The 14555-nt window shown below is 38.0% G+C and overlaps 1 protein-coding gene across 2 annotated transcripts in view; it reads left to right on the top strand.

Annotated features, from left to right (window-relative positions):
- The window catches only part of LOC126094763 (3'-5' RNA helicase YTHDC2-like), a 287438-nt gene that overhangs the window by 69125 nt on the left and 203758 nt on the right, over positions 1-14555 (top strand). For both annotated transcript variants that reach the window (XM_049909315.1, XM_049909314.1), the window contains exon 6: positions 8981-9240. In XM_049909315.1, the coding sequence (XP_049765272.1) occupies positions 8981-9240 (260 nt within the window). The remainder of the gene's footprint in view (positions 1-8980; positions 9241-14555) is intronic.

Raw genomic sequence — 14555 nt, 5'->3', positions numbered from 1 at the left:
TGGTTAGAGACCACACAGAAAAATTATGTTTTGACATTTTAATGAGACAATTATTGCCAACCGAAGGTAAATGAAATGCAGCAATTCAAGCTGTACCAATCATCTTGATTAATAAAAAAGTAATTTTATGTTTATCTGACATGATCAGTCAGTGCAGGAGGTGACCTGTAATTTTGTATTGCAGTCTGCAGTCTTCTTTTGAAAACCAATTTATTTGCCAAGATCACTATGTAAACCCGACTACTGAATTACTAGTTTCGGCAGTATATACAAAAAGAAAATACGTTGACGTTGCAGGCTTACAATCAGGCTTACAATCAAAAAATAAATGTAGGAGAGCATACACAGCAGCTCAGTGGCAAAAATTGCTTATCCGTTAAACCAGGCAGTGGTGGCTACATCAACAATGCTAACACTACCCTGTCACATGTTGACTATATACAATACTGTAAAATAACAAATCTCATAAAATTCTGCACTTAGAGACAGATGCAATCCAAAGTAAGCATATAATAAAGAATACCTCTAATAAGTAAAAATCTTTAAAAATATACCATATAAAGAGTTGAGGCATTACAATGTCATGCATGGCACATTTTGGCGCTTTGTGGTGTAAAGCCAAGTTGGTTGCAACAGAGTAACTGACTACTGGATTTGGAGTATAATGAAAACTGGTGCTGTTTAACATTGGAACTAATGGAAAAATGTAACATCAAAGTAGTATACACCACGTAATCACCAGTGACAAAGTTTTATGTAAAGAGAGAAAAAAAGGGGAAAAAATAAAAGGCATATTTATATGTAATTTGGTACATATTTGTACAAAAAAATGTTTTATACCTGAATTGTATTTTATATTACTACCCTATATTGTGTGGGGGCTTGTTTTCCGAGTTCCAATTACATGATTGTTAACTGTCATCCTTCACTCCCAGCGAAACATAGCTAATACTAGTACATATATGTTGTATGGTATGAACTTTTTAATGTTATATCATCATTATGTCACAGATTATCCAATTTTATCTGATGGTGTAGGCAGCCTTCCATGACAGTCAACAGCGTGCTGTTTTCCTTTCTTTAAATACAATTTGTATAAACTTTGCTGTTATGATTATGTGATGTGTACTACTTTGATGTTACTTTTCTTCTGTTAATTTCAGCATTTAACAAAAATGTGACCACATTACATTAGTTGTAATTGATGTCAAGCAGTGCAGACCGCCGTCTGGCTTCTGTTATACTCCAAATCCAGTTGTCAGTGTCTCTGTTGCAACCATCGTGACTTTATACCACAAAGTACCGGATGTGCCATGCATCTGTCTTGTTTGTGCTCAAAGTTGTGCATACTTTATGTAGAGCACCTGGTATTTCATTGTAATGCTTCAATTCTTCATATGGTTATGTTTTTGAACATTTTTACTTGCTGGAGGTATTCTTTATTATTTGTTGACTTTGGACTGCATCTGTCTATAGGGGCAGAATTTTATGAGATTTGTTATTTTACAGCATACTGTATAGTCGTCATGTGACAGAGTAGTGTTAGCATTGTTGGTGTAGCCATCACTGTATGGTTTTATGGGTATATAATTTTTGCCATTGAGCTGTTGTGTATGCCCTAATACATTTATTTTTTGACTGAAGGACTGTAACTCGACATATTTTCTTTTTATAGACCTGAGGATGGGAATATACATTTCAAAAACAAATAATCCAGTAACTGTATTTACCTAGCAATCTTGGCAAATAAATTGTAAATTGGTTTTCAAAAGAAGAGACAATACAATTTTGTGTCTGTTATGTCAGAAATGTAAATTACAGGAATTTATTTTAATATGGTAGCATACCAGATTAAATTGAGCAGTAATTTGTGCCTCCCAGAGCAGTAATTTGTGCCTCCCAGGTAATGAATGTTACACAGATACAGGTAAGATGCAGTTACTTAACATAGGTATTTATGCAGGTAGCTGAAGATGTTGCCGACACTAAGACAGAAAAAGGAAAGATAATCTGAAATGGAGACAGACAGCTATCAAACAGAAGGCTAGTGATTCAAACGAAATATGAACTTGATAAAATACACTGAATTAAACAAAACTATTTGTTAATGTATTCAGTACGATGTGAGATCGCACAATAAAAAAAGAAGACAGTATCTTATGCTGGGTTGATACCATATTTCATCTGTTAAGATGGTGTAACACCTCATTCTTACTTGTGCAGAGGCATTCATCCTCTTCGCTTTTGTGGGCATTGGAGCTGTTTTCTAATATCCAGGGAAGGGAGTGTTGCCCAGCCTTGGAATTGATGGCCTAATCTTTCTGTAATCTTTCTAATTGGGTTTTGGCCTGGGATGACTACACTGGTAAAGGATTACCAGTAGTACCTTTGCCTCAGTGGCAGGTGTTTTCCAGCCCGTGTTGGAAATAAACTTTTTATAAAGTTTGGGCAAGAACCTATACTTTTCCAAGGAATGCTGTTAGTGAGAGCAGAAACTGGGCAATGATTATGCCTGCATTCTGCTTCTGAGGTTGATTGTGTGAAAGGCATTGATGTTTAATTTCGTAGAGTGGCTGGAAGCTCGTGAAATCGTCGGCCATCAGCCCTTGCATCTAGAAGAGGCAAGTAATAGACATGTTGGGGAGGATATGATGCTTTAAGTGTGCAGAGGACGCCAAGTTGGAAGTGAATGATTCTCAGTGACCAATGAATTTGTACCACCAGTACAGAAAGCTTTCAAGACTTTGTAAACGCGTTACTGCCTGCAGTGTAGAATTCTGAATTTTCTGGTTTACACCACATTTGTTACTGTGTAATGATCATGCATGTGCTTTGTAGGAAGAGACTTCATAGCAGTCTGTGGAGCCATTTCCTACATGGACTGGGAATCAGTGAACAAGATGTGCGTGACAAGGTCTGTTTGAAGCCAATAAATTTCATTTGTTCCATGGAAATTTAAAGTGTGAAATTTTTGTAAGTCTCTTTCCTTTTTTGACTTTCAAGTGTCATCCTGTTTTCTTCTGAAGTTTATTGATGGGAGTCAGTTTAATTACTGTTTGCAGTGTAAGTTTTCCAATTTATTAGTTGGATCTGGGAGTCTTTCTTAAAGTAGTGCGTCTGTTACAAGGCATTTATTAGTGGTGTAAGATTTGTGACAGGTTTAACACTGTCTCAAAGATTGCATCGAGACACGTGACTCTTATTTAGACCGATTTAGTAGTGTAGCAGTGGTTCAGGGTATTCATTAGTGATGTTAGATTAGTGACAGTTTTAATCCTGTCTCAAGTGTTGAAACAAGGAGGGCAACCTGACAGTGCAGAGGATTATTCTGGATCAAACAATAACGAGTAATCTGTAGAGCAGTTAGTTGTGTAACTAGTCTCACATGCTGCATATTGCTGAGTGTGCATGAATTCTGGCTGCAGTCATGAGTGGGACTTCGTGTGACACCACCAAAGGTCTGAATAAAAGACAGAAGGAAAGTTTCAGTGATACGTATTTCAGATACAATATCAAATGATCTGTATAAAGTCTTTTGAGGTACACAAAAAGGACAGCTGCCTGGTGATGTCATAGTAGAAATGGTTATAGCTGAAGGGTAAGAAGTGCAAGAAAAATTTCAAAATTATTTGCAGAACACCTGAGGAAGAAGATAATACCCTAGATACCTATAATTATTCTAATTCATGAGAAAGGAGAAAGATAACATATGAAAAGCTTTTAGTATATCTATCCATCTTCTCTACATAATGTTATCATATATTCATTAAAATTATCACCATAGCATAGAAAAAAGTTGCATTTTAACTAGTAAAAGAATCGGTTGGCTTTAGAAGTGAATACAGATTAACAAATCATTTGCAACTCGGTCAAAAAATTACGGAATGGAGCAATGAGTATGTACAAACATTTTGTCTGTAAGATATCTTTTGAGTCAGTTTTGATTAAATGTCTACTAACAGCTCTAAAGATAAGAGGTGCTGATCCAGCATCTCTGAGCACACACAACAAAACAATTGTATGTCAGTGCTACAGATTCCATTAGACTTAATCAGGATAATGAGAAATTTTGAATTGAAAAAGGATTTAGGCAAGGAAATTCCATACCACTAAAAATATTATCTGCAAACCTAGCTGAAATTTACAATTCTTTGTAAGATAAGACAGTACAAATCCACAATGAAATCATAGAACCAGTGGATGAGTTTTATAATTATAGGAGTACAAGACAGCAGCTGGACATATGGCAAAAGAACTAAACAAATGATTTGTGCTTTTATGGTCTGTTCTTTTTTACCAGAAAAGACAGTGACAATAATAATGAAATATTGGAAATCTGGCTTTTTTCGCAATGTCCAGAGCTTGCCAAAAATGTCATTTCTCAACAGGACCCAGTACCACTACAGAGGCATCTGCACGTAAGACCATAATGTCAGCTAAAGAAGACTGTGTTCCATAATATGAAAGTGATTGTGCTGAATGTAAAGAAAAGAAAAATACATCCAACTGACAGGAACATGCATTGCAAGAATAACTATCAGTGACAGTTCATTGTGTTAGCAGAATATAGTCCATTAAATTTCGGGCATCCAGCCGCGCAAATAAAATTCTAAAAACATTGATTTGTGTGGCTGCATGCCCAAAATTTAATGGACTATTCATTTCGCCGCAAGAAGTTGAAAATGCATATAGTCTGAGGTTATTCTTGGATGGGATTTCTTGCAGGTATCACAATCATTCATAGACTGTGAAGGATCAGAGCTACAGACTGACGAAGCTCTTGCTACAAACATGCATAACAGTGTTTGCTCTGAGCAGTTGTTTGCTGTTGAAAATGATGTTGGCTTAACACCATCAGGGAGACGAGCTTCAGTCGTCGATTGGAATGCTCACGGAAACTTTGAAGCTTGATGTTGAATGCAAGAAGCTACTGAGGTTCACAAAAGAAATCTACATGCCAGTGAGAATTGTAAACATTATAGGTGGTCAAGGAGAACTTTGAATCACTAACTGTCACGAGCAACTGCAACTCATCCCTCAAGCTACATGCCTAGGGACAGATGAATCAGTCCAGGAAGGGGAGCTTAGTCATCAGCTTAGAATCATGCTCCGCTGCCATGACGAACAGTGCAGGGTACAAAGCTAGTACTGAGCTGCCAATAGGATTTGGACTGACCAAGAAACAGCGTAGGTGAGTGAAAGCTATTCTGTGTCATTTTCGGATGCTTTAAGGGTGTGAAGTGGAGAGAAGAAGGTGCAAGCAGCCCATGATGAAATACTGTATAATCATGAGATTGTCTATCAATTAGCCAGTGCCCATATAGCATGTTGCTGGCTGAACGACATATAATGTGGGAGGAGATGGAGATGCTGCTGCAGTATGACATCATTGAACCTTTAGAGAGTTCTTGGTCCTCTACTCTGGTCCTTGTAAAGAAGAAAAATGGCACATGGCATTTCTGCATCGACTACTGATGACTGAATAAAGTCAGAAAAAAAGATTTCTATCCATGCTACACATTGATGACATTGTAGACTGCTTGTAAGAAGCAGAATATTTGGGACGTGCAGACAGGCTACTGGCGACATGAGGTTGACAAGGCTGACTGGGAAAGGACTGCCTTCATAACTCCTGATGGCCTCTTTGAATTCAGAGTTATTCTGTTTGGACTGTGCAACACTCTAGCCACTTTCAAACGTATGATGGGCAACCTGCTTCTACACCTTTGCTATCTGGGTAATATTGTCATTTTTTTTAAGATGTGTGGAGAACATCTAAGCCACTTGACAACCCTGTTGAAGTGTGTTCAGACTGCAGGTGTCCATCTGAATCGCAAAAAGTGCCCCTTCAATGCCCTCAAAATTAAAGTCTTGAGGCATCTAGTGAATGGCGATGAGGGTCTGTCCCAATCCAGCAAAAGTAAAAGCACTCACAGATTTTGTGACTCCTTGCCACATTCACGGTCTGAGAAGTTTTCTCAGAACGTGCTCATACTGATGGAGGTTTATTGAGGACGTTTGTACCAAGAAATTACCCTTGCAAGAAGGGAGACCAAATTTTCCTGGAGTGAGGTGCAAGAAAGATCTTTCATTGTCCTTAAGGAAGTGCTAACATCTTAAGCAATTATAGGATAGGTGCAGTTCTAATGCAAATTCAGGAGGATGCTGAAAAGGAGATAGTTTATGCTTCCATGGTGCTATCCATTTCCAAAATGAAGTAGTCTGTATCCAAGAAAGAGTAATTTGCACTTGTGTTGGTGATCAGCACATTATGGCTGTATTTATTTGGCAAACCAGTCACCATTGTGATGGACCACTGTTTTCTATGCTGGCTAGTTATAGTCTGAGGTATCTGTCAGGCCAGATGGACACAGAGGCTTCAGGAGTACAATGTCATAGTGGTGTGCAAAAGTAGATGCAAGCACAAGGACACTGACTTCCTTTCAAGGAATCCTTTGGCAGAACACAGCAATGTTGATGAAATCTCAGTTATCACTGCATTAAATGACATTGCTACTGGACACAGGGAAGATCCAGCACTGCTGAAAACCATAGAAGCCTCTGAGAAGAAGAAACTGACCAAATGAGAATTCCAATTAGTAAATGGACCATTGCATAAGAGCAAATCTCAGTTATCACTGCATTAAATGACATTGCTACTGGACACAGGGAAGATCCAGCACTGCTGAAAACCATAGAAGCCTCTGAGAAGAAGAAACTGACCAAATGAGAATTCCAATTAGTAAATGGACCATTGCATAAGAGCAAATCTCAGTTATCACTGCATTAAATGACATTGCTACTGGACACAGGGAAGATCCAGCACTGCTGAAAACCATAGAAGCCTCTGAGAAGAAGGAACTGACCAAAGGAGAATTCCAATTAGTAAATGGACCATTGCATAAGAGCGACTGTGATACAGTGAGATGGGAATGTTGCTCTTTATCACAGCTTGTCTATGACCCACTATCTGAAGTATTTATATGATGCTCCAACATCTGGTCACTGGGGTTTGTGAAACCTCTGGACAGAATCAGATGCAGGTATCACTGGCCAGATCTCTACTTTTCCGTTAGACACTCTGTGAGCCACTGTAATGAATGCAAATGATGGAAGCACATGCTGCAGCTACTGCTGAGGCACCTAGCATCTATCCTGCTGGCAAGAGTGCCATTCCACTGAATTGGAATCAACCTCTTGAGGAGGCTCCTTAAATCGACAAACAGGAATTAATGGCTAATAGTCTGCATTGACTGCCTCCCCTACTATTCTGCCACCAGAGCTGTGCCAACTGCTGAATCTCCATACTGCAAAGACATCATTTTAAAGTACAAAACACCCTATGTGATGATCTCTGATCATAGAAAAGTTTTCTAGTCGAGGCTAGTATCAGAAGTAATTTCACACCATGATGTCCCTACACAATAGCTGTTTATCATCCACAGAAGAATTGCCTCATAGAACACTGTAATAAGGCCTTGGCAGACAGTCTCTCAGTGTATGTTAATGTTGAACAGGCAGACTGATACACAATACTAACAGTCAAAATATTCACATACAGCACAGCAAAGCAAGGCACTACAGACTTCACGCCTTTGTTTGAATTCAACAGTTGTGAGGTTGAAGTGACATCAACCGGATGATACTCAGAATGGCTATGTGAAATACCTCATCACCAGGACTGAAGAAACAAGGAGGTGGCTTATATGCGGACCCTGGACATCTAAGAGAAAGACTGAGAGTGCTATAATACCAAGCATCTGCCAGAGAGATACAACCTGGGAGACATGGTATGGATTTTTACACCTGTGGAGAAAGTGGAACAACTGGAAAAGTTATTAAAGCACTTCTTTGGGCCATATTGTATCCTCTGTCACTTGTTGAAGTTGAGAATCATGACCCTTTAGAAAGAAGACAAAAAGCACAGAGATGTTGTCTGTGTCCTCCATGTTATGAAGACCTATTGTTGTCCAGAGGAAATTTGATTATGGGAGGTTAAGGAAACTGAAGACCCACTTGACAAGCACAAAGCTTTGATGAGAGAGGCTACCTTTGATGCTCATCATGGCAAAGAGGATACAACACAACCAGAATGCAAAATCCGCCAGTGTGGATCACGGTTTTCTCCAGGAGAAGTATTTTGCAATGCCGCAAGCCGTGGTGCATGCAGTGTGGCACAGTGGTTAGTGTCTCTGGCTGGTGTACCTGTGAGTCACCAGTTCAAACCCAACCACTAGTAATTATTTTTATTTAATGTTTATCATTTCTGGAAGGTTCTTGAATTGTCTTGTGTTGTATGCTTGTATATTCTAGAATATTTGACTTTTGTATAAACAGCTACAATCTTCATCCCGGTTGTCAGTTTTGTTTTCGCTGTATATTGGTGTTTGTTTTAATGCGCTTTCAGTGCCAAGTACTGCATTTCCATATGACCCTGATTTTGGATTTGTGCTTGAGTGCAGTTACGATGTGACCGTATACCTTTGTAATATCAAGTAATTCTTTTGAAAATAAAAAATGTATAGTCCTAAGTGTAAGTTGAAATACACCCAGAGTTTCTATCTTCATTCGTGTAGAAGAGGCAGTGTTCTGAAATTGGGTGAATCTTTTTGAAATGCTCTGTAGTGTCTTTAAACTTTTTCTTTGAATATCTGTTGAGTGTAGTGCTGTTTTCATGTTTAGTGAATAGTCCTGTGTTGATGATCTCAAAAGTCAGTTAATTCTGTAACTACAAAGTATATTCTCACATTAAATTTATTCAAATTATAACTATCTTCTGAAATTGATAGAACTCTTTTCTGCTTCAGCATCTCTTTTATTTCCATTTATTTTTTGGCATGGCTTGTTTTGAGTGTGCTGCAATCTTCAGTTATTATTACTTTAATGTTTATAGTACACACTCCTTTCAAGTGTAATGTTTCTGCCATCTGTCCTGATTGTACTTGTGTCATGGAACTTTTCAATGTTGTATCTGTTTTAGATTGGGACCAAAAACTGTGTTGACATATTGTACTGATGGTGTGTTGTTGCGCACATTGATGGGCACGGATTCAACACTAGCCACAGTAACACACATTTTAGTTGATGAGGTCCATGAACGGAGCCGTTTTACAGACTTTCTGCTCATTGTTCTTCGTGATGCTCTGTGCAAGTTTCGCTCTCTTCGTCTTATACTTATGTCAGCCACCCTCGATACACAAATATTCACCAAATACTTCAACAATTGCCCAATTGTTACAGGTTAGTAAATTCTATCAAAAATTGCCAAATAAAAAGTGCTATTTTCAAAGATATTACTTGCTAAATTAAGAATAAAACACTAGTATTAATAATATAAGGAAAAATCAAACAATGGAAAATCCAGGATGGAATAATGACAATATTATGAAAATGATAGATTGTTGCTCACCATATAATGGAAATGATGAGTTGCGGACTCAACATTTCCACTACATGGTGAGTAACAATTTATCCTTTTCATAATATTGTCAATATAAGGAGAAGGTAGATTGCTAACTCACCTTAAAGATGACATGTGGAATTGCAGACAGGCACAACGAAAAGACACTTACACATTAGCTTTCGGCCAAAGCCTTCTTCAGAAAAGAAAACATACACAATTTGTTCTCATAAGGAAGCACACCTCACATCCATATGACTGACATATCGGCCAGTTCGGACCAGAACACAATTGGCATGTAGAACGGAAGCAGCAGCTGCTGTTGCTGCTTCTATTGTGACAGTTGCATTCCAGTCTGAAGTGCCAGAGATGGTGGTCATGTGGACATGAGGTGTGCTTGCTTGTGTGAATGAATGTGTGTGTGTGTGTGTGTGTGTGTGTGTGTGTGTGTGTGTGTGTTTCCTTTTTTGAAAAGCCTTTGGCCGAAAGATAATGTTTACACATTATTTTCATTGTGCCTGTCTGTGACTCAGCTTACCATCTTTACAGTGAGCAGCAATCTATCTTTTTTTTTATATTGTTGATATTCCACATTAGTAATAGTGTATTATTGCTGATATCTTTTCATAAACCCAGTAAGCCTGAAAAAAATTATCTTTTTGTTATGTCATAACCAAGTGGTATATAAATGAATAATTTGTGACCTTTCCTTTATTTGAGAGGCACACATTGATATCTTAATCTACATTCTTGCTGTAAACTACCATAGTGTGTGTGCCAGAGGACATGTAGTGGATGGTACAAAATTTCTCACATCACCTCTTTCTTCCATTTTTAAGTTGTACCTAGTCATATCATGCTCTTGACATTATTTACCAAAAATAAAAACAATCCTATTTTTCACTAAATCAGTTTTGATGCACTTTTAATTCAGCAACTGTTAAAATTTAATTCTGGATACTTCACTAAGTAAATGCTATATCCAGCAGCCTGAAACACCTTTCAGAATTGAAATATGAAGTGTCACATTATGATAAAAAGTGATTCAGCACTATCAGAAATCTGTCTTTCTGTCATAATTGCCACAGAATTACTTCCTACAACTTTGACAATATGTTGTTGTACAGCATTTTAGAAAAACTGCAGGAGCACGTAAATGAGCTCTAAGGAAGATAACCATTTTCAGCAAAAGATGATGCCTGAAAAATTGTAACATTTTTATAAGTGGAAAGAACATATCTTCCCTTGAAAACTTGCATTCATATTAGGTTAGAAACAGCGAACTGAATAACTGTTACTACTCACCTTATGAAGTATTGGGTGGTTGATGGCATCATAAACAAGACTGAAAATGTTGCTAAACCTTTCAGATGATGTGTTTTTTCAGAGGTGACTAGTAAGGAACACATATACACACATAGTTTCAGCTGCTGAGGTTTCTTGGTGATCAAAAGTTCCTTTTCATATTTTGTTCTTTTCCTAGAGTTATTAGCCCTGCTTTCTTGAAATAATTCATATCTTCCATTGCTCCTCACACTCCCTGGAAAGTTAATTGAATTGACGTTGAAATTATGTCTTTAAATATGCAGAGTTTTCAAAATATTTTAGTAAATTTATTTATGGCATGAACTGTAAGAAAATCAGCTGACTCAACTAACTTGGATGTTATTCACCATAAAAATGTCGCTATGCATCAGAGTTATTTCTTGATGGATCATGATCCATAAAACTGCACAAACTTGCTGGGAGGGGCTCTCCTCCTCCTTCTCCTCCTCCTCCCTCCCTCCCTCCTTTTCCCCCTGATGCCCACGCACACACACTGGTTGCAGTTTTCACTGGTTGTTTGTAAGTGTTTATGTCGTCATCTCACCTGGAAGAACCATTCCACACCAAACCATCCTATCACCTGGAAGAACCATCCCACACTAAAGAACCCATCATCCTATCAACCTGTTCATCAACCTTTCGTAGATTTTAGTATATGACACACTTACTTGGAAAGCAAGCTTGATGACCACTTGCCAATGGTAAAGGGCTGCCTATATTTTAAGGTCTCATTCAGTACCATGCTTTTGCTATCTCAGAGAATATTTTGTAAATGTTTCTTAAGAATTATTTTAATTATGTATTGTAACTTTTTGGCCTGATGGCGCTTGGTACCAAAACCAAAAGCCAGCATGCAAAGAAAGCAAAACTGTGTACTAAATCAATTAATTTTTTCCTTATTAGTTTCTAAACTGTGCTTTGCTGACTTGCTCCATCTGTGACAGCCCCTTAAATTCCTTCATCCTCCATGAAGCCAACTTCTCACAAACACCATCTCCAGACTCTCCATACTGTTGGCAAACTAACTTCCAAAAACTTGACTCCTACAAAAGTCACAGTTCTATCCAACGGCTTCGAGTTTTGCTTCACACACAGATTTAAGTGTGATATACTTGAAAAGCAGTGGATCTCTTTCACTCATTTCCTATTTTATCTGACATTATCCCCATTCAGTCATCCTGCTGCTGAAGAAGTTGAACACCACAATATCAGTTCTCTTACTAGCTGCTTTGATACGTATGCAATTTAGTGGATCCTCCCACAGAATCAACTCCCAACTCCTTTGATCTATGCAGATAAATTGTCCGTATAAACCCTCTTCCCCGATGTTTAACTGAATGAGAAAGTAGTGTAGTTCTTCAACTTTGTGTATGTTGAATAAAAGGACTTCCGTTCAGGCTGTTAAAGTCCTTCATTGAACAGCCACGGCCGGTTTTGCATTCCTAAAATGCATTATCAGATGATCTGTACTCTGGAGGAATAACATATTTACTCCTCAGAATATTCAGTTTAAAAGAAAAAATTAAAAATTAATCATTGTGATCACATAAGGCCACTAAGAATAGCATACTTACATGATCTTTTAAATCATTGTAGTATACAGGAAAAAAATTATAGGCAAGTCCCAACATTCATAATCAAACCAATGAAAGCAAGTAACTCACTGTAAAGCTGTGATCCAAGTCCAAATGACTGGGCCCCAAAAGCAACCTATAAAAACAGGGGTCATCTCACCAACTAGGGAAACCAGAATAAATTGGAAAAACCATAGATGCTGTAAGAACATCTGAATAAACAGTCAGATAAACATAGCCTGACTTTAATTAGGAGCCGGAAAGAAAGAAGCAAGGTTGTAGACATACCTTATCTGTAGATCCCTCAGGGAAGTAACATGGCATCAAACTGAATTAAACTGGCTGAATGCTAATATGAGACAATGCAGGAAATGGCTCATGCCTAAAGTTACAGAAGGGCCAAATTGTGTGTACCAACAGGAAGGATGGAAAGTGGGCAAAAATTGTTACTAAGCTAATACTCCAACAAGCAAGGGGATAAATACACTGAAATCCAAAGGTGGTATGTAAAAAATATGCTTCTAGGATCAATAAACTACTTATTTAAACAATCAAAATTACCCGAAAGGTTTCTGTGGCATAAGTCCATCTGTGCATTCAGTGTTTCATCGGGAAATGTTTGCAGTGAGTGATATATTTCCAGTTCTTCCAAAATATTCAGTGTATTGCCCTTGTTTTCTTGATGCAGTATTTGAAGATTAGAGGGTAGATGCATGATTGAATGTCCAGTCTCCTGTAGATGGTATTTAAGGCTCTTTAGGAGCCTGGGTTGGTATTGTGCTCCTTAAAGCATATCTCAAAGTTTCTACTGGTTTGACGTATGTACGAACTGAAAACATCACATGTTATTCAGTGAGTTCCAGGGGATTTATAACTTTCTAATCTCGACTTTTCCCTCTGTGTGAACCTCTAGCTTTATTTCCAGCAATGGAGGAGGCCAGAACTATATTTTTAGAACTTAAATGTTTGCCAATCCTTCTGCAAACGTTATCATATTCTATGATAAACCTTGTTATTATGGACTTATTGCATTTGGGGGCAAGGGTAATTGAACACACAGGCAATCTCCAGGCCCAGAAAGATCAGGATTCCCATTATTGCTCTGTGAAACATTCATATTAATTTTAGTGACAAAATCAGCCCTCTGTCTGTTGCAGTGGGCTATGAACTGTGTTGCGTTGTGCCCCCTCGTCTAATGTAGAGTGCCTAGGAAACCTGCTTTCTTGGATTTCTAGACAAAAATTCAAGCAAATCGAATTAATAGATTTTTATTAGAAGGAGATAAGGGACAGTACTTAACTTTGAGAAATTCACAATGGGATGCCGAAAGCAAAGGGCGACATGAAACATAAGCAATCTCTTCAGTATATACAACTCCAATAATACTGTTCATAAGTCACTGCTGTAGAACTCGTGGGCCATCTAGACTTCGACTGGAGCCACGACCAGGTGGCGCGGCGCTTATTATTCTCTTCTCCTAGATGCCTCTGCTGTCTTGGTATCATCCTAGAGAGGAGTCCATCAGCATACTATTGGCTGACGTTGTCTCACAGCCCTGTCTGCTATAACATTCCTGGCTGACATGCCGGTGCTTAATGTGATGCCAGAACAAACTGAATTACGATGAACTCACACTCGTAGGATTATGGAGACAGTGGGTCACTATGCAGTCTTGGTATTAACAAAAACAAAACAAAAAAACAAAAAACTTTTGAAAGCCAAGATCACATAAATATTTGTATTTTTTCTTATTTTCAACAACCTGTTTTGACAGACTTTGCTGTCATCTTCAGATCTTCAAAATTTTTCTTACAAACTGTGCTCATTGTGCCTTGGAACTTCATGTCAAGTTTCCGCAACAAGAGAAAATTCAATCACTCTCCAGTTCATGAGAACTGTCATCTCGTATTGTATTGCTTGATTTGAAGAATTATGAACTACCAGATCAAAAGTTGTAGGTTTTCGATCAATGTCCTAACTGATAGTGTTCTCTCGAAGCATAATAGACGTATTTAAGAAAGGCATAGTTCCATTAACGCTCTGTTCAGTGGTAAACTGGATGTTATCGTTCAAGCTATATGGCTGACTTTTTATTCAACAAGCAGAATTCTGGCTATGGTTGCCCTCATTTTAAAGTTACATATTCAAAACTGTTTAGCATGGCAAAAAGGACTTTCTTCAAATTCTTGAACTTTAAGTAAAGTGTTGTGAAAGTGACAGTTACTATCTGGAGCACATGTTTCATTCAAATAGTT

Source organism: Schistocerca cancellata, chromosome 8 (genome assembly GCF_023864275.1).
Source record: "Schistocerca cancellata isolate TAMUIC-IGC-003103 chromosome 8, iqSchCanc2.1, whole genome shotgun sequence".
NCBI classification, from domain to species: Eukaryota; Metazoa; Arthropoda; class Insecta; order Orthoptera; family Acrididae; genus Schistocerca; species Schistocerca cancellata.
This window is presented reverse-complemented; position numbering and strand designations above follow the sequence as displayed.